Source organism: Thalassophryne amazonica, chromosome 17 (genome assembly GCF_902500255.1).
Source record: "Thalassophryne amazonica chromosome 17, fThaAma1.1, whole genome shotgun sequence".
In the NCBI taxonomy this organism is placed as follows: Eukaryota; Metazoa; Chordata; class Actinopteri; order Batrachoidiformes; family Batrachoididae; genus Thalassophryne; species Thalassophryne amazonica.
The window spans coordinates 34,963,523-34,984,206 of record NC_047119.1 but is presented as its reverse complement, the minus strand read 5'-3'; the positions used below and the strand labels follow the sequence as shown (position 1 = coordinate 34,984,206).

The window sequence follows — 20,684 nt, the reverse complement described above, 5'->3', positions numbered from 1 at the left end:
GATTAGTGCCATAAAGGTGCCACAGAGGAGTAAGAGTAGTGACACAAAGGTGCCACAGTGGTGTGAAAGTAGTGCGACAGTGGTGTGAGACTAGTGCCACAGAGGTGCCACAGTGGTAGGAGAGTAGTGCCACAGAGGTGCTACAAAGCTGGCAAAGCGATGTGAGAGCAGTGCCACAGAGGTGCTATAAACATGTCACAGTGGTGTGAGAGTAGTGCCACAAAGGTGCCACAGTGGTGCAAGATTAGTGCCATAAAGGTGCCACAGTGGTGTGAGAGTAGTGCCACAGAGGTGCCACAGTGGTAGGAGAGTAGTGCCACAGAGGTGCTACAAAGGTGCCAAAGTGGTGCGAGAGTAGTGCCACATAGGTGCTACAAACATGTCACAGTGGTGTGAGAGTAGTGCCACAAAGGAGCCACAGTGGTGTGAGAGTAGTGCCACAGTGGTGTGAGAGTAGTGCTACAGAGGTGTCACAATGGTGTGGGAGTAGTGCCACAGAGGTGTGAGAGTCGTGCCACAGTGGTGCGAGAGTAGTGCCACAGAGGTGTGAGAGTAGTGCCACAGTGGTAGGAGAGTAGTGCCACAGAGGTACTACAAAGGTACCAAAGTGGTGCGAGAGTAGTGCCACAGAGGTGCTACAAACGTGTCACAGTGGTGTGAGACTAGTGCCACAAAGGTGCCACAGTGGTGTGAGAGTAGTGCCACAGAGGTGCTACAATGGCGTGAGAGTAGTGACACAGAGGTGCTACAAAGGTGCCACAGTGGTGTGAGAGTAGTGCCACAGTAGTAGGACAGGAACCCACGCAAACACGGGGAGAACATGCAAACTCCATACAGAAAGGTCACAGGTGGGAATCGATCGCATGACCTTCTTGCTGTGAGGCAACAGGGCTAACCACTAAGCCACTACGCTGCCCATTCGTACACTAATGTTAGGGTGCCGCCATACATGGCACTCAGCTGCACACTGAAAGCAACTGGGGGTTTTAAGGAGCTTGCCCAAGGGCCTGATTTTCTGGCCTAGCAGGGATTTGAAATGAGGATCTTCTGGTCTCAAGCCCACCGCCCCCGTCTGGAAAAAAAAGTTGTACCACACATGCACGATATCGTTCCAAAAAAATCGGCGACTATTCCTGAGGGGGCTGTGATGAAGACTGTTGGCTGCTCTCCAAGTGTTGGAGATCTAATGTGTGTGTTAAATATGGCACAGTATGAAAAAAGCAGAAGAGAAGTGGATGTCTCCAGTAGTGCTGGTGTGACTCACCTGAGTGTACCCATGTGTTGTTACAACCATCCCCAGTCTCCCCTAATTGCGGCATAAAATACTGGTCATATGAACCAGCTAGAAGCTAAACTAATTCTGCCTTCAAATACTGAACATTGTGGTGCATTTATGTTCTTTTCCCCACTGTTTTCCACCATAATACGCCCTGTTGTGAGTGTGCTGGTCTGGGATCAGTTTGCTGCCGTTTGACGCTCAGCAACCAGCAAACAACACACAGCGAGTGCGCTCCTACTTTTACCTTTTAAAGGGTCAACATGGAGAAATACTCGCCGAAATTCAGCAAAGTTCTTCTCACATCCGATCCACATTACATACCAGGGTAAGTACTGTTTCAGAAAAACGATTATATGACAAATAGCGTCAGCTTTACGGATGTAAAAAAAAAAAAGAGCTGAAGTTGTACCTTCCACAGTAGCTAAATGTTTAATGAACACCAGAAAACATAATAGAATAATTAGACTGTATATCAGTGACCCCTGTAAAAAATTTTTTTCTAGATTTTAATTTTAAAGTATTTGTAAATTAAGGTCTACTGTGGAAATAGGTTTCTCATATTCTCGTGATAACTTTTTAGTGCTCCTATGACAAATGTTTGCTCTGCAAATATTTTTATTTAAATATTTTATTTTACTAGAATTGTAACGTATTTTACATATTTATGTGTTATATCTGTACTGAATTGTAAAATGAATAAATCAATTAATGTGATGTCAGTCTGGCATTAACGCTAATGTGATCATTTTTGGTGTAGCTAATGTTGGTGTCACACCTTATTTTATGGTAAGATGTTTTGATCATGTGTCTATCTTCATTCACCACACACAGAAAAACTAAATATAATATAAATGTACCAATACAAGCAAGTTATTTCAGTTCCCGCTACACAAATTATGTCTTAAAGAGGTCATATTGTGCAAAATCTGTTTTGAATCTACATTTTGCAATTAAAAATTTCCATTTCATGTTAACAAACTCCCACAATTCTATGTGTGCGCATACAGAAAATCCTGTGGTATTTTGTGAGCTAAATGTAGGCCTTAAACAGCTTGTTTTAAACATTAGTGATGTATGTCACAGAAATTCAATCCTGTAGGCAGGTTTCCATTACCCTCCAAACTGCGCAATTTGAAGTAGCGAATTGAAAATATATTTTACTTGAGCTCTTGGCAAGATTCTGTTGTACCTGCATTACTGTAAATGTCCAGCAGGTGGAGAGATTACTCCATTTCAAGAACTACCAACCTGTTGCTTATATATAGAAGATGGAAACTTGTTTAAAAATAAACAAAACCCAACCCCACCTCTAAAATCACAAAATACATCTTCCCACTTACATGAGATGGTTTATCATGTGATCAAAACACAAAAAAAGTCTTATTTTTGAAAAACTGCAGTGAAACACTTTTTTTTTTGTTATTACAGGTCACTTGACATACAGAAAGCATCACATAACACTCAAATATATGACTCAGTACATGTGGATGAAATACAAGACGGAGAGCTTGTTAAACGAAATACCAATATTTAGCAGGACTTGCGTTCCATTGTTATTACTAAGGAATTTACAGTTACTCATTACTCACAAGAGCCTCATTAGAATGAAAGCTGTCGTGAGAAGACAGACCCCAGCAGTCACATTCCATCACTTCATGGAAATGCTGTCATTTCGCAATTGTTCTTTCTTGACATTCTGAAAATATTTCTTACCCATTGTGTAAATCTGTTGTGGAAACCCAGGTAGTGAGACCTCCTTCACAGGAGCCAGACACAACAAACTGGTGATACATATGGCTTTTCGTGCATGACCATCAGAGCATGCTTTGTGATCAGAGATCCAGGTGTGTTATGTGACAAAAACCTTCAGCAAAAGCTGTAATTATTTGGGGTTGTTAATTTTAAATCATGTGGTACTTGGTTGTGCAGTCTTGCATTAGCAAAGCCCAAAATAATTTTTTCCTCTGATATCGCCCTTTTGTGACAGCTCGGTCGCAATGATGACATCAGAGCTCTCAGCCAATCAGCACCTGCTGGTCACGTTAAGAGCATGATGGTGCCCACACTCCACAAACATACTTAGATCCAGACCCTTATTTTAGTTGGCAGAGTTAAAATAAGTGGCTGTTATGGACATTATTTTAACAGGCTTTAATAAACTCATCACAACAACAAGCATAAAACTTTCCTATTAACAAAATAAACTGACGAAGGCACGTTGACCCAGTCTGCTTCTTGCTAAAGGAAGGGGTGTGGCCAGAAGCAGCTCTTTCCCATTTTAAACAATAGGTACTGAAACAACTTGTTTGTGTGCCGACCTGAAAATACTTATTTTATTAATATCTATTGGGTATTTTTGGCTAAATCCTTTAATATGTTTTTACAACTAACCCTTTATTAGCATGCTGAAAAGTCAATAATATAATCCATTAATTTTTTTTAATATCTATCTATAAAGCAAGAAAGGTGTGTGTGTGTGTGTGTGTGTGTGTGTGTGTGTGTGTGTGTGTGTGTGTGTGTGTGTGTGTGTGTGTGTGTGTGTGTGGCTTGCATATCTCTCTGACTGTTTGCCAGATCGACCTCAGCTTTCGGATCTGGCTTGTACATGACACAATGATGTGCATCCTTTATTATGAAAATTTGGGGGAATTAATTTTGAAACCTTTATTTTGATTAACATTGTAACATTAGCGCGACAACCTGCCTGAATTAGGTCGGATACTGGCCGCCATGAGTAGGAATCCCCACTCCTAAATGACCAATAGAAATGCAGCGCTTGCGCCACACCCCCCTGAATTAGGTCGGATACTGGCCGCCATGAGTAGGAATCCCCACTCCTAAACGACCAATAGAAATGCAGCGCTTGCGCCACACCTCCACACTTGACCAAAGTGAGGCTGACCAACGCTGATGTCAGTGTCTTGGCGGCCAACCAATCACAGGCTAGGAGAGAGAGAGAGAGAGAGAGAGAGAGAATGAGAGAGAGAGATAGGTGTCCGGCCTAATTCAGGCCGGTTGTTGGGCTATTGTAACATTCGTACTTCCAAGATGGCGTGGCTCGGTGATGTTACTGGTAGCAAAGTTAAACAACATCAGAGAGTTCATGTTGCTTACACCGTTTCACAATAAAACATTTAATGCCAGCATCCAAGCAAATACTTTTACTGTGAAAGACATGCTGCCAGTGCTTCTTGAAACTGAGTTTAACTTGACAACACTGAGGAGACCTTAGCTAAAATCTATTTTTTGCTAACACCAACAAATTTCCCATTATTTGTATAATGTTTCAGTAAGTACATAAGCTGAATAAAATCTTATATTTGCTGTGAGTTCAAGTTTAAATAAACTGTGTTCAGGAGGTGGGATACTGATTTGCTGTTTCAAATATTCTAAATGTTCTGTTTAATTTTTTTCTGACTCTCTTCCAATAACCTGTTTCATAGGAATCCTTTTATTTTAATATAATTGTTAACAAAATAGATTTTTTTAAACAATATGAAACGCTATATTCAAATAATTATACAATATAACATAAGTACACGCTTTTCTACATCCCACCTTCAAACATAGCCTTATGCGACCAGCCATGAAAAATCTACTTAATCTCCAATTTTCTAGAGGAATACAAAATTCCTACAGGCACTGCACTAGTGTTGAATAATAAATGTTGTTACTCTTTGGATTTTCTTTGCACAACACACGTTGTGGGTACTGCAGAGTAATGTGCCTCTGTAATCTGCCAAAAAAAGTATGACACTCTTTTAGAGAATGGAGTAGTTGCTTAAAATTAGTCTGCAGAACTGTTAAATTTGTATTTATTCCTTTAATATTTCTTACTTTCCAGAATTGTTACACACTGTAGATGTACTGTGATCTTTTTACCTTGTGATTTCAGTTACACAGGCTACTGCCCACAGCTGAAGTACAGTGTGGGTAAACCCTACGCCAAGCACACAGCAGACCTGCTGACCAGTCCTGAGGTGAAACACTCCAACCATCTGGTCCTCCAAACGGGTCAGGTCCCCTCAACTGAGTCTTACCCCGGATTAGGGGACCAGATCTGGAGAAGCAATACAGAAACAGAGAAACCCACAAGGAAGTCGATACCAGGATTCACAGGTGTCACCTGCTGTGCACAGGGCAAACAGGTTTTAGCTATAAATGAACTCTTACACTTCTAAAGGTTGGTCACACAAGTTACATACCTGGAAAAGAAGTCTGCCTAAAAGGACCTCAATGTCGTGTTTGGAACAAATGAACTCTAGAAAACTAGTAGCCAGTAAACCACTATTGATCAGTATTTATATTGTGTATTTGTATTTATATTTATATTTGCAAACTGTTCTTTTTTTTTTCTCTTTTGATACTTTGTGTGCTTCTTGCTCTGAGTGCGGCTGTACAATGCTGCTGGAACCTCAGTTTCCCTGAGGGAGTCTTCCCAAGGGATCTATAAAGTTCTATCTAATCAAATCTAATCTAATCAAGAGAAATAACCTGATAATCAGAGTCAAACTATAACCAATATGAATATGACAGAAAATATAGCACATTGTTTAGAAATACTACTAACTGATGTGTGATGTCATAACACCCAGTGTGATGTCATAACACCCATTGTTATAGCACTATGTTTAGTATTTTATTTTGCATCTCCCAGGCAATCAAGTCATTATTGTACACATGTGAAACATAACATTGTTTTTTTTCTCCCTCTCTGTTTCAGGCTTCATTCCAAATCGTCGTAATTATTTTGCATGCACCTACACTCAGATGTGCCACAAAGCTCTGTCTGAGTTTTATCGCAACAGGATTTCAAGAATTCACCGGCAATCAATGGATTTGCCACCTGTCGTCAACTACACCAACCAACGGCTTCAGGTAACCTCGATCTTTCTCTAACTATCTCATATGTTGGCGCTGTACCAAGGTTAACCCTTGTTTAATAATCCATGATGGAGATCCAGTTTCTGTGCACTGTAATGTGAAACCCCCCCCCCCACACACACACACACACACACACACCACAGATTCAACAATTATAGCATTAATTATTTCTTTACATTGCTAAGAGGAATGATAGCACTGATTCACAAAGTTGCCACAGTGTTGTGCAGCATTTGGGATTCGTTTGTATTTTATCTGGGAATCTGTCATTCATGTTTAACTGGTTCTCTCTCATCTTTGGGTCCAGAAATTGAACAGCCCTCTGACAACGATCACTGATGAACCGATACCTTACAAGCCACTGACCCCCTGGAAGCCCCCAGGAAAACCATACTCCATGGGTGACGATAACCCACACAAGTACTTCATCTCAGGTATAATATATTATTCGGACAGCCGTGAAGTCTGAAAGTTCAACTATCTGAGGCTGAAGTCCACTACATTAGTTTACAAAAATTACTTCCACTTCATGTTAGCAGTCGTATATGTGGAGGGGAATTCTTCACAAAGGTCTCTATTGTAATTCTGCAACCAACTGCAATTAAAAATGTAATGCAATGCTAAAATACCCTCGGCCGTATGAGCATAAAAATAGGAAACAGAATATGGCCTTTTGACCTCTTAAAATAGGTCAAGGTTAGCCATCTTTGAACTTGTCCAAGGTTTGTGTCCCAAGAATGTTCTCTGTGAATTTGAAGACCCTGGCAGTAATAGGACTGGACTTATGCTGAGTACAGACGGACAAACGGATGGACGCAACATCTTCGCAATACCCGATGTCCATATTTTGGCCATTGGTAATAAACAACCACCAGATGGTGCCACGTGCATTGAAAATGGAATAAGAAGAATGATGAGCATTTCCTACATTGCCATTCGGTACTTTAACATTACCCATTTCTGCTGGTGGTCCCCCTGCGCTTCCCAGAATGCACTGCGGCGCCAGTAGAGTTCTGGTGTCTCACGCATGTAAACAGTGGCTAGCGAGGATGTGGATGACGTTGATTCAGCGAGTTCACAGCGATTATGATGATGCCACCATCTCCCAAGTTGAGAGGGTTATCTAGAGGAGGTGTAGCACCAGTGATGGACTTCTGCCATGTCCTGACGTTGTCTTATTGTCCATACTTCACGGTTTGTTTACATTGTGCCCTGAACCGGAACTCTGCTGAAACTGACCTCTCGCGTGAGTCTCGGACCGGGAGATGGCGCAAGATTCACAACTGCGAAACAGAGAATGGTATCCAGCACAAGTAAAATGCAGTAGTAGTAGTAGTAGTAGTAGTAGTACGATTTTCTTCAGCAGCTGAGGTCTGTAAAATCTTAAATAAATCTTTGCATAACCTAAAATTAATTAAGGTAATTCATGTGCACTAGCCAAAATTTCACATGGCAGTCTCGCAGTTTGAGCCCTGAAGACTTCTTTTGATAATGACAGTGTACAATTTGCTATGTTTTTGTTTATTACTACGAAGTGTACATTTTGCACCTAGCGCACCTAGCCATATTTGACCAGCTCTCCTCGCTGATTGGCTAGTTCAAATGACATCATCGTAAAGGGTATTTCAACATGGCGGCGCCCTTCGCATTGAGTGTTGGTATTGGGAAAGTGTAGTGACACGGACCCACAACAGGGGGCGTAAATGAACGGACAATGGATGAACCAAAAGATAACAATTTACTGTTGTGAATGTGCACAACGGAATACAGACAATCAGATTTAGAATTCAGTCAATATACAAAGGTGACATGTGGGCAGGCTCGAGGATAGAAGACGTCTGTCCAGAGAAGAGCCGGGTCCCACACAATTTCCACTGCCAACGGATCTGGAGCACACTGGAGCCGCCAAGTCCTGAATCTCCAGGTGGCCACCATCTCCAGCTGTCAGACCTGGTACTGCTGGCAGGAAGCAGAAACAGCTTATGGTGGGTGAGTACGCACCCAGCAAAACAGTCAGCAAACAGTCAGTTTCTTTCTGTAGGAAAATCTCCACCTCCTACACAGGAACACAGTTTGTGCAGAGCCTGAAAGTGCTACTGATCTGGTTTGGAGTGAGGGGTGAAGAGCGTCACTCCTCTACAAACCACAAACCCAGCTCCCAGCTGAAAGTAGTTAACAGGTACTCCTGCAAAACTCAGAGAATAAGAACACGTGTGTACAGCACAGACAAACGGCTGAGAGTTTTACCTGACGGGTAGAACGATACCTCGGCAGGGAGGTGGAGTTGCCGTCTGGCTTTTATGGATGGATGAAATGATGAGATGATGAGTGGCACCTGTCACTCCCGGCTGCTTCCTCGAGGCGGCTGTGCCCTCTCGTGCCTGAAGCCCGCACTTCAGGCAGGGCACCCTCTGCTGGTAGGCCAGCAGTACCTCCTCTTCAGCGGCCCGCACAACAGGACCCCCCCCCAACGGGCGCCTCCTGGCGCCCGACCAGGCTTGTTGGGATGTCGTGTGTAGAAGTCGGCCAGGAGGGCCGGGTCCAGGATGAAGCTCCTCTTCACCCAGGAGCGTTCTTCAGGTCCATACCCCTCCCAGTCCACCAAATACTGGAACCCCCGGCCCTTTCGACGGACATCCAGGAGCCTGCGAACCGTCCAAGCAGGCTCCCCGTCGATGATCCTGGCAGGAGGCGGCGCTGGTCTGGAGGTGCAGAGGGGCGAGGTGTGGCGTGGTTTGATCCGTGAGACATGAAATACCGGGTGGATCCGCAGTGAAGTTGGGAGCTGTAGCTTCACTGTGGCTGGGCTGAGGATCTTGAGGATCTTGAACGGTCCAATGTATCGTTCCTTCAACTTAGGGGAGTCCACTTGTAAGGGGATGTCCTTTGTTGAAAGCCACACCTCCTGCCCGGGCTGGTATGCAGGGGCCGGGGAACGCCGGCAGTCTGCATGGGCCTTGACCCTCGTCCGGGCCTTCAGCAGGGCAGAGCGGGCGGTGCGCCACACCCGACGGCATCTTCGTAGGTGGGCCTGGACTGAGGGGGCACCGACCTCTCCCTCCACCATTGGAAACAATGGGGGCTGGTACCCCAAACACACCTCAAATGGGGAGAGGCCGGTAGCAGAGGACACTTGGCTATTATGAGCGTACTCAATCCAGGCCAGGTGGTTACTCCAGGCAGCCGGGTGCGCGGAGGTCACACAGCGGAGGGCCTGTTCTAGCTCCTGGTTCGCCCGCTCTGCCTGTCCGTTCGTCTGTGGGTGGTACCCGGACAAGAGGCTCACGGTGGCCCCCAGTTCTCTGCAGAAACTCCTCCAGACTTGAGAGGAGAACTGAGGACCACGATCCGAGACAATGTCAGTTGGTATCCCATGCAGACGTACAACGTGGTGGACCAGGAGGTCTGCGGTCTCCTGGGCTGTTGGGAGCTTCGGGAGGGCCACGAAGTGGGCCACCTTGGAGAATCGGTCCACTATCGTGAGGATGATCATCATGCCCTGGGATGGCGGGAAGCCCGTGACAAAGTCCACGCTGATGTGTGACCAGGGGCGATGAGGCACCGGAAGCGGCTGGAGGAGTCCCTGGGTCTTTTTATGGTCAGCCTTGCCCCTGGCACAGGTGGTACAGGCCTGGACGTACTCCCGGACGTCGGCTTCCATGGACGCCCACCAGAAGCGCTGCCGAACCACTGCCACAGTTCTTCGCACCCCTGGGTGACAGGAGAGCTTGGAACCGTGACAGAAGTCCAGGACTGCAGCTCTGGCCTCTGGTGGGACATATAGTCGATACTTCGGGCCGGTCCCCGGGTCCGGGCTCCATGCCAGGGCCTCCGGGACGGTCTTCTCCACGTCCCAGGTGAGGGTGGCCATGATAGTGGACTCAGGGATGATAGGTTCCGGTGGATCTGACAGCTCAGTTTTGACTTCCTCTTCATGTACCCGGGACAAGGCATCAGATCTTTGGTTCTTGGTCCCGGGGCGGTAGGTGATCTGGAAGTCAAAACGCCCAAAGAACAGTGACCAGCAGGCTTGCCTGGGGTTCAGACGCTTGGCGGTCCGGATGTACTCCAGGTTCCGATGGTCCGTGAAAACCGTAAATGGCACCGCAGCTCCCTCCAACAGGTGTCTCCACTTCTCAAGAGCCTCTTTCACCGCAAGGAGTTCCCGATTGCCCACGTCATAGTTCCGCTCTGCCGGGGTCAACCTGCGGGAAAAATAGGCACAAGGGTGGAGGACCTTATCGGGCTCCCCGCTCTGGGACAGCACGGCTCCTATCCCTGAGTCAGAGGCATCCACTTCAACGATGAACTGGCGGTTAGGATCGGGCTGCACCAGAACTGGCGCAGTCGAAAACCGGCGTTTCAACTCCCTAAACGCGGCTTCGCACCGATCCGACCAGATGAAGGGGACTTTAGACGAGGTCAGGGCTGTCAGGGGACTAACCACCTGACTGTAGCCCCTAATGAACCTCCTGTAGAAATTTGCAAAGCCGAGTAACTGTTGCAGCTTCCTACGGCTTGTTGGTTGGGGCCAATCTCTCACCGCCGCAACCTTGGCCGGATCAGGGGCGACGGAGTTGGAGGAGATTATAAACCCCAGGAAGGACAAAGAAGTGCAGTGGAACTCACACTTCTCGCCCTTCACAAACAGCCGGTTCTCCAACAACCGCTGCAGGACCTGACGTACATGCTTGACATGAGTCTCAGGATCTGGGGAAAAGATGAGTATATCGTCCAGGTATACAAAGACGAATCAGTGCAGGAAGTCCCGCAAGACGTCATTTACCAAAGCTTGGAACGTCGCGGGGGCGTTGGTGAGGCCGAACGGCATGACCAGGTACTCAAAGTGACCTAACGGGGTGTTAAATGCTGTCTTCCATTCGTCTCCCTTCCGGATCCGAACCAGGTGGTACGCATTCCTAAGATCTAGTTTGGTGAAAATTTTGGCTCCATGCAGGGGCGTGAACACTGAATCCAACAGGGGCAACGGGTATCGGTTGCGAACCGTAATCTCATTCAGCCCTCTGTAATCAATGCATGGACGGAGTCCGCCGTCTTTCTTGCCCACAAAAAAAACCAGCACCCATCGGGGAGGTGGAGTTCCGGATCAGCCCGGCAGCTAACGAGTCCCGGATGTAGGTTTCCATTGATTCGCGCTCTGGACGTGAGAGGTTGTACTACCTGCTGGACGGGAACTCAACGCCCGGGATCAAATCAATGGCGCAATTGTACGGACGGTGTGGGGGAAGAGTGAGTGCCAGATCTTTGCTGAAGACGTCAGCGAGATCGTGGTACTCCTCAGGCACCGCCGTCAGATTGGGGGGGAATTTAACCTCCTCGTTAGCAGTCAAACTGGGGGGAACCGAGGATCCTAAACACTCCCGGTGGCAGGTTTCGCTCCACTAAGTCACAACCCCAGACGGCCAGTCAATCCGGGGATTGTGTTTTATCATCCATGGGAAGCCCAAAATTACGCGGGAGGTAGAAGGTGTTACAAAAAACACAATCTCCTCCCGATGATTCCCAGACACAACCAATGTTACGGGTTGTGTGATTAAAGGAAGAAGGGTGCCATCTAGCGCCCGTACCTTCAATGGTGACGGAAGGGCCACTAGAGGGAGCCCTACTTCCTTTGCCCATCTGCTGTCCAACATATTCCCTTCCGACCCCGGAAGGGAATATTATGATGATCCACGCTTAGCCCAGTCTCTAAAGGCGAGTGTTGTTGTTTTGACCGTTTGGGGCAATTTTTCTGTATGTGCTCCTTTGAGCTGCAAAGGAAACACTCCCCATTGGCCAGCCTCCTCAATCTGTCATCTGGTTTCATTTTAGCCCTGCTCGTTTCCCTAGCAACGTCAGCAGGGGGAGCTGTTGCCACACGGAGTCCTCTGGCTGTGGAGCGTGGGGAAGACGGCTCCCTTTCGGACCCGGAAGGAAGAGGGACAGCTCATGCCTGACCACCCCCTTCGCCTCGCTCCCGTCGACGTTCTTCTAATCGATTGTCTAATCGTATGACTAGGTTGATAAGCCCGTCTAAATCCCGCGGCTCGTCCTTAGCCACCAGGTGCTCCTTAAGGACCAGAGACAGTCCGTTTACAACGGCGGCGCGGAGTGCAACAGCATTCCAGCCGGCCCTCGCTGCCGCGAAGCTGAAGGCGACTGCATACTCGGCCGCACTCCGACGCCCCTGTCTGATAGACAGCAGCACGTCTGAAGCGGTCTCGCCTCTCTTAGGATGATCGAACACCAGTCTGAACTCCCTCACAAACTCAGTATATGTTGTTAGGAGCCGTGAATCCTGCTCCCAGAGCACCGTAGCCCAGGCGCATGCCTCACCTCGAAGCAAATTAATAACATAAGCCACCCGGCTGGAGTCCGACGCGTACATGATGGGACGCACTGCAAAGACGAGCGAACACGGCATTAAGAAGTCTGCACACGTCTCTACACAACCTCCGTACGGTTCCGGGGGACTTATGTATGCTTCAGGGGATGGTGGGGGGGGTTCGTTGAATGACCATTGGAACGTCTATATTAAGTACCAAGTCAGCAGGAGGAGGAGCTGCAGCCGCGCCCCGTGTGGGCGCTTCCACCTGTGCGGTGAGAGCCTCCATCCTACGATCGAGTATGACGTTCTGCTCGGTCACTAAGTCCAACCGAGCAGTGAAGGCGGTCAGGATTTGCTGCAACTCACCTAACACGCCTCCTGCTGGCGCCTGTGCACCCTGTTCTTCCATTGGTTGTTCACTCAATGGTTGACGCCCCTCGGGATCCATGACGTTAGCCGAGATATCCTGTTGGGAAAGTGTAGTGACACGGACCCACAACAGGGGGCGTAAATGAACGGACAATGGATGAACCAAAAGATAACAATTTACTGTTGTGAATGTGCACAATGGAATACAGACAATCAGATTTAGAATTCAGTCAATATACAAAGGTGACATGTGGGCAGGCTCGAGGATAGAAGACGTCTGTCCAGAGAAGAGCCGGGTCCCACACGATTTCCACTGCCAACAGATCTGGAGCACACTGGAGCCGCCAAGTCCTGAATCTCCAGGTGGCCACCGTCTCCAGCTGTCAGACCTGGTACTGCTGGCAGGAAGCAGAAACAGCTTATGGTGGGTGAGTGCGCACCCATCAAAACAGTCAGCAAACAGTCAGTTTCTTTCTGTAGGAAAATCTCCACCTCCTACACAGGAACACAGTTCGTGCAGAGCCTGAAAGTGCTACTTATCTGGTTTGGAGTGAGGGTTGAAGAGCGTCACTCCTCTACAAACCACAAACCCAGCTCCCAGCTGAAAGTAGTTAACAGATACTCCTGCAAAACTCAGAGAATAAGAACACGTGCGTACAGCACAGACAAACGGCTGAGAGTTTTACCTGACGGGTAGAACGATATCTCGGCAGGGAGGTGGAGTTGCCGTCCGGCTTTTATGGATGGATGAAATGATGAGATGATGAGTGACACCTGCCACTCCCGGCTGCTTTCTCGAGGCGGCTGTGCCCTCTCGTGCCTGAAGCCCGCACTTCAGGCAGGGCGCCCTCTGGTGGTGGGCCAGCAGTACCTCCTCTTCAGCAGCCCACACAACAGTTGGTGCTAATTTTTTTTCTTTAAATGCCATTTTGGGTGACATGAAGTCGTTTGAATCGGAACAGAAAATCACCTACTGCTGGAGGGATTCTTGGACGCTAAAAGCAGCTCAAAAACGTCGCACAGACGTGCCCGAAATTATTTCCACCGTGTGGCTAAAAGCGCCGGTGGACATAATTTTGGGTGTGGCGGTGGAAATTATTTCGGGCACAGTGGAAATAATTTTTGCAGTCTTGGTAATTTTCTGTGTAGGGCGGGGTTGATAAAACCTGCAAATTCAAGACAGAATAAAAACGAAAATACAGAAGTCCACATCAGCACGTGTTTTTATCCTGTTTTCGCTCTGTCAGTTTCATGTCTGCAAAACTTTCGATCGGTCCACCCCTGAAAATAGTGAATGGTAAAATATGGCAATTTTCAATAATGAAAATCACCAATATCGAGCTACTATCATGAATGTGAAATAAGGAGATTTTAAACTCTAGTCGCCTTTAGGTTCCTGACCGACCGTGGCCATTCCGTTCCGGCGTGAATTAATTTAGACGGCCGGCAAAACAGCACAACCCGCCATTTTGCAGGTGCCACGTATGGCGAAATATTGTCCAGTTCAACTTTGCTGAGGGCGCCGCCATGTTGAAATAAACTCTACAATGATGTAATTTGAACTAGCCAATCAGCGAGGAGATCCGGTCAAATATAACCTGCCTTATTACTATGAATTAATGGTGTTTGATTGCATTTGGTTGTCATCATTACACAGGTATAGTCTTCCTTGGCGGTCAAATAGTGAAAACATGACTACCCAAAATAGCTCTAGAAATCTAGAAAGATGTCAGAGTTCTGCTGTTTTCATTTTGTATCTCGTCTTACTACAATTCTTATCTGTTGCAACAATGTGCCATAGATTTACTCACAATGTCTCCATGCAGGCTTCACAGGGCATGTGCCGAAGTCCCGTTTCCTATTTGGCTCAGGTTACCCCATCATCACCAATAAGGCGCTGATCCAGTTTGGGAAGCAACTGCGTAGTGACCCAAGGGACAGTACCCTGCCTTCCATCCCTCCTGTCAGTCCATCAAGCATACATGTGGCATCGCTATATGGAGGGCACAGCCCGTCAGGTCTTAGCATTATAGCTGTATGATCTGACTCACTCGAAAAGTAGTCCGTGCTGTCTAATCCCAAACTATATGTATATCTCAGAAATTGGCACAGTGAAGTGAAGGCATGAATGAGTCATGTTAACATTGCAAATATTGTTCTGGACTGGGAGAAAAAGTGACAAATCAGGACAAGAAATGAAGGCAAACATTTTCAGACTTTATTCACAAAGGTTGATTGTCACTGAGCACCAGAGGAAGCATTCAGAGACTGAGGGGGAAATCAAAGCAGGGACAGAACAGTTTCACAGATTTCACATGATTTACGTACATTAAATGTTCCCTGTTAAACAAATACAGCGAAATTAAAACTCATTTCCCCTCAAAGTATACCTGACACACATAAATACCTGAAACGGCCACAAGATGGCTTACATTTGTGCAAACTACTGTTTTTGTTCATTCATGCACCTAAATCCATGCTGGGAGTTTGAGCATAAACAAGATACTGTAATTGAAGAAATCAGCCAAACAAGGCTGGTGCCTGGTGATACAGTGCCCTCCAAAAGTTTTTAATTACATTTTAATTTGTTTATGCCATTTCAAATACAAAAAAATACAAAAAAATAAAATTTCTAAAATGATCTTAAATCCAAATTGACAGCAAATCTGTACAACTTTATATAAATGAATTAAAAATACAAAAGCTAAGATGATGGGTTATACAAGAACACTTTGGTATAATACATCTAAATAATCAGTTTTATTGCCAGTTTTCTTCAGACATGAACATTTCCAAGATCTTCTTTCACCAAAGCATCAAATCTACACTTGCATCTCAGATGTACTTTCTGGCAAATTGTAGCTGAACTTTTAGCTCTTCTTTTTAAGAAAATCCTACTCTGTACTACTTCACCATGAAGCTGCATAACTGGTGATACAAAATGCAAAACATACACTGTATACAATTTCTTCAATCACAGCCACAGAAACCTATAACTTCTTCCAGGTTATCTGGGTGTTTTGGTGTCTTTCCTCACTACTTTTCTTGTACAGTCACTCTGTACTTTTGAGAACTGTCTACTCCATACAGATTTACCATAGAGTGCCATACTATTTGTATTTCTTCATTATTGAAGTAAATAAAGACCAAGACATATTCAGTGACTTAGAAATGTTCATGTATCCATCCCCTGACTTGTCTGAAGAAAACTGGCAATAAAACACATTATTTACAGGTATTATACCAAACCATTCCATTACCTTGAGCACTTTGAGGTTCTATGGAATGTAAAGTGCGTTATAAATAAAATGTATTATTAGGGCCCGAGTAGGCAACATCCTACGAGGACCCTATTGTAATTACGCTGTTTATTATTATTATTATTCTCACTCTTGAAATCGAAATTTCGGCCTCTTCCCATGCTCAAAAACTCACCAAACTTTCCAAAGTCGTCCGGCCGGATCCGAAATTCGATATTTTGGGGGCGTCGCACATGGTCGCAGAAAAATCGCGAAATAGCGCCCCCTAGACATTTTCAAAAACCCCTCCGCATTGGGCTTTTTTCGTCGTAGCCTCACGAAATTCAGTACACATATTTACCATGCCAGGACGCACGAAAAAGTCTCTTATTGTCATGGTGAAATATCGACAGGAAGTCGGCCATTTTGATTTTAAGTTTCGATTTTGAGCAAATTTTTGCCATTTTTGGCCATTTCCACTACTTACATTTGAACGAACTCGTCCTAGGGATTTCATCCGATCGTCTTCAAATTTGGTCAAAATCATCACAACACAATGGTGATCAAAAGTTATCAAAAGATTCTAATTAAGTCAAAAGGCGTGGCTGCTAGTGGTCGTCAAACTTTGGCGAGCTTTTCGGAGCACGCCATTTCACTTCGAACAGCTGTCACGCCTACATACTTCATCGTAGATCCTTCAAACGTGCTGGACATGATGAGGGCTCCGCCCTGAACGTCTACATATCTTAAGTTCCCACCTGCGCCATAGCGCCCCCCGGTGGTGGCGTGAAATGTCCTATTTTTACTTTAAGAGGGCCTGATGTCACATAATTAACCCAATCAACTTCATTCCACTTCTAAAACATGCAGAACAAATTGGTGAACGTAGGCGATGAACGCCGTGAAGTTATGAGTAACGGCGTCCATGTGGCGGTGTGCCGAATATTGCCCATTCGCCATGAAATTACGTTCTTCATTTTGACGGCTTTAATTTTGTCACATCATCATGAAAATTGATACACAGGTCGAGCACGACAACCTCTTACAATTCATATGGGCGTCGCCCATGGGCGGGGCAAAATGCCTCAATAGTGCCCCCTTGAAACATTTAAAACCCCCTCCCCATAGGGGTTTTTTTGGAGTAGGGAGATGAAAATTGGTACACATGTGTGACTTGCATAGATGTACAAAAAAGTCTCTTGCACCATGGGTCTATTCCAAACAGGAAGTCGGCCATTTTGAATTTTCTTCTCAGTTTGGCGTGATTTCTACATGTTGTATTTGAACGAACTCCTCCTAGGGATTTTGTCCAATGCACTTCAAATTTCTTCCAGATCACCCAGAGACGATACTGACCAAAAGTTATCGAAAGCTTTTCTTTATGTTGAAAGGTGTGGCCGCCATTTTGACCCTTCGCCATGGAACATTATACTTAAACAGGTATTGAAGTCACATAGTTAACCCCATGAACTTCCTTCCACTTCTAAAACATGCAGAACAAGTTGTTGAATGTAGGCGATGATCGCCGTGAACTTACGAGTAACGGCTTGTGTGGCGGCATACCAAATATCGCCCCTTCGCCATGAAATTACGTTCTTCCTTTTGATGGCTTTAATTTGGTCATATCATCATGAAAATTGATACACAGGTCAAGCATGACAACCTCCTACAATTCATAGGGGCCTCGCCCATGGGCGGGGCAAAGTGCCTCAATAGCGCCCCCTTGAAAATTTCAAAAACCCCTCCCCATAGGGGTTTTTTGGAGTAGGGAGATGAAAATTGGTACACGTGTGACTTGCATAGACGTACAAAAAAGTCTCTTGCACCATGAGTCTACTCCAAACAGGAAGTCGGCCATTTTGAATTTTCTTCTCATTTTGAAATGATTTCCACATGTTGTATTTGAACGATCTCCTCCTAGGGATTTTGTCCAATGCACTTCAGATTTCTTCCAGATCACCCAGAGACGATACTGACCAAAAGTTATCGAAAGCTTTTCTTTATGTTGAAAGGTGTGGCCGCCATTTTGACCCTTTGCCATGGAACATTATACTTAAACAGGTATTGAAGTCACATAGTTAACCCCATGAACTTCCTTCCACTTCTAAAACATGCAGAACAAGTTGTTGAACGTAGGCGATGATCGCCGTGAACTTACGAGTAACGGCTTCTGTGTGGCGGCATACCAAATATCGCCCCTTCGCCATGAAATTACGTTCTTCCTTTTGATGGCTTTAATTTGGTCATATCATCATGAAAATTGATACACAGGTCAAGCATGACAACCTCCTACAATTCATAGGGGCCTCGCCCATGGGCGGGGCAAAGTGCCTCAATAGCGCCCCCTTGAAAATTTCAAAAACCCCTCCCCATAGGGGTTTTTTGGAGTAGGGAGATGAAAATTGGTACACGTGTGACTTGCATAGACGTACAAAAAAGTCTCTTGCACCATGAGTCTACTCCAAACAGGAAGTCGGCCATTTTGAATTTTCTTCTCATTTTGAAATGATTTCCACATGTTGTATTTGAACGATCTCCTCCTAGGGATTTTGTCCAATGCACTTCAAATTTCTTTGACAGCATCCAAAGATGATACTGACCAAAAGTTATCGAAAGCTTTTCTCTATGTTGAAGGGTGTGGCCACTATGGTGCCGCCATTTTGACCCTTTGCCATGGAACATCAAGTCATGATAACTCCTTCATGCTTTGCCTGATTGACTTGAATCTTCACATATATGATGACGGTTGGCCCCTGAACACACCCAGCCCCTCTGTTTCTACACTGAGTGCCCCCTAGTGGATGAACAATCAACATGTCATAACTCCTTGATGCATTGTGTGATTTGTTTAAACTTTTAACTGTGTGATGAGCGGTTGCCCCTGCATGCACATGCCCACATGTGGTCACAAGGGCACCCACTGGCCTGGGTAGGCGATTGCGCGGAACGAGAGCCCGTATATGACTGCTTGCAGTCCTAGTTATTATTAGGGCCCGAGTAGGCAACGTCCTACAAGGACCCTATTGTAATTGCGCTGTTTATTATTATTAGGGCCCGAGTAGGCAACGTCCTACGAGGACCCTATTGTAATTGCTCTGTTTATTATTATTATTATTATTCTCACTTTTGAAATCGAAATTTCGGCCTCTTCCCATGCTCAAAAACTCACAAAACTTTCCAAAGTTGTCCGGCCGGATCCGAAATTTGATATTTTGGGGGCGTCGCACATGGTCGCAGAAAAATCGCGAAATAGCGCCCCCTAGAAATTTTCAAAAACCCCTCCGCATTGGGCTTTTTTCATCGTAGCCTCACGAAATTCGTACACATATTTACTATGCCAGGACGCACGAAAAAGTCTCTTATTGTCATGGTGAAATATCGACAGGAAGTCGGCCATTTTGATTTTAAGTTTCGATTTTGAGCAAATTTTTGCCATTTTTGGCCATTTCGACTACTTACATTTGAACGAACTCGTCCTAGGGATTTCATCCGATTGTCTTCAAATTTGGTCAAAATCATCACAACACAATGGTGATCAAAAGTTATCAAAAGATTCTAATTAAGTCAAAAGGCGTGGCTGCTAGGGGTCGTCAAACTTTGGCGAGCTTTTCGGAGCACGCCATTTCACTTCGAACGGCTGTCACGCCTACATACTTCATCGTAGATCCTTCAAACTTGCTGAACATGATGAGGGCTCCGTCCTGAACGTCTACATATCTTAAGTTCCCACCTGCACCATAGCGCCCCCCGGATGGTGGCGGGAAATGTCCTATTTTTACTTTAAGAGGTCCTGATGTCACATGCTTAACCCAATGAACTTCATTCCACTTGTAAAACATGCAGAACAAATTGGTGAACGTAGGCCATGAACGCCGTGAAGTTACGAGTAACGGCATCCGTGTGGCGGCGTGCCGAATATTCCCCATTCGCCATGAAATTACGTTCTTCCTTTTGATGGCTTTAATTTTGTCATATCATCATGAAAATTGAAACACAGGTCAAGCACGACAACCTCTTACAATTCATAGGGGCATCGCCCGTGGGCGGGGCAAAATGTCTCAATAGCGCCCCCTTGAAACTTTCCAAAACCCCTCCCCATAGGGGTTTTTTTGGAGTACGGAGATGAAAATTGGTACACGTGTGCCTTGCATAGACGTACAAAAAAGTCTCTTGCACCATGAGTCTACTCCAAACAGGAAGTTGGCCATTTTGCATTTTCTTCTCATTTTGCAATGATTTCCACATGTTGTATTTGAACGAACTCCTCCTAGGGATTTTGTCCAATGCACTTCAAATTTCTTTGATAGCATCCACAGATGATACTGACCAAAAGTTATCGAAAGCTTTTCTCTATGTTGAAGGGTGTGGCCGCTATGGTGCTGCCATTTTGACCCTTTGCCATGGAACATCAAGTCATGATAACTCCTTCATGCTTTAACTGATTGACTTGAAACTTCACATGTATGATGACGGTTGGCCCCTGAACACACCCAGCCCCTCTGTTTGTACACTGAGCGCCCCCTAGTGGATGAACAATCAACATGTCATAACTCCTTGATGCATTGTGTGATGTTTAAAATTTTAA

The 20,684-nt window shown here is 45.6% G+C and overlaps 1 protein-coding gene across 1 annotated transcript; it reads left to right on the top strand.

The window, feature by feature from the left end:
- Positions 1 to 1,161: 1,161 nt before the first annotated feature.
- On the top strand, positions 1,162 to 15,303 carry fam166b (family with sequence similarity 166 member B). Its single transcript, XM_034192163.1, has 5 exons — positions 1,162 to 1,604; positions 5,175 to 5,398; positions 6,003 to 6,157; positions 6,471 to 6,597; positions 14,687 to 15,303. The coding sequence occupies exons 1-5, from the start codon at positions 1,540 to 1,542 to the stop codon at positions 14,899 to 14,901; spliced, it is 786 nt and encodes a 261-aa protein (XP_034048054.1). The 5' UTR covers positions 1,162 to 1,539; the 3' UTR covers positions 14,902 to 15,303.
- The last annotated feature ends 5,381 nt before the right edge of the window (positions 15,304 to 20,684 follow it).

Coding starts and splice junctions, on each gene's coding strand:
- fam166b (XM_034192163.1), top strand. CDS start 1,540: ATGGAGAAATACTCGCCGAAATTCAGCAAAGTTCTTCTCACATCCGAT. Junction 1,605..5,174: donor GATCCACATTACATACCAGG/GTAAGTACTGTT, acceptor TTGTGATTTCAG/TTACACAGGCTACTGCCCAC. Junction 5,399..6,002: donor GTCGATACCAGGATTCACAG/GTGTCACCTGCT, acceptor TCTCTGTTTCAG/GCTTCATTCCAAATCGTCGT.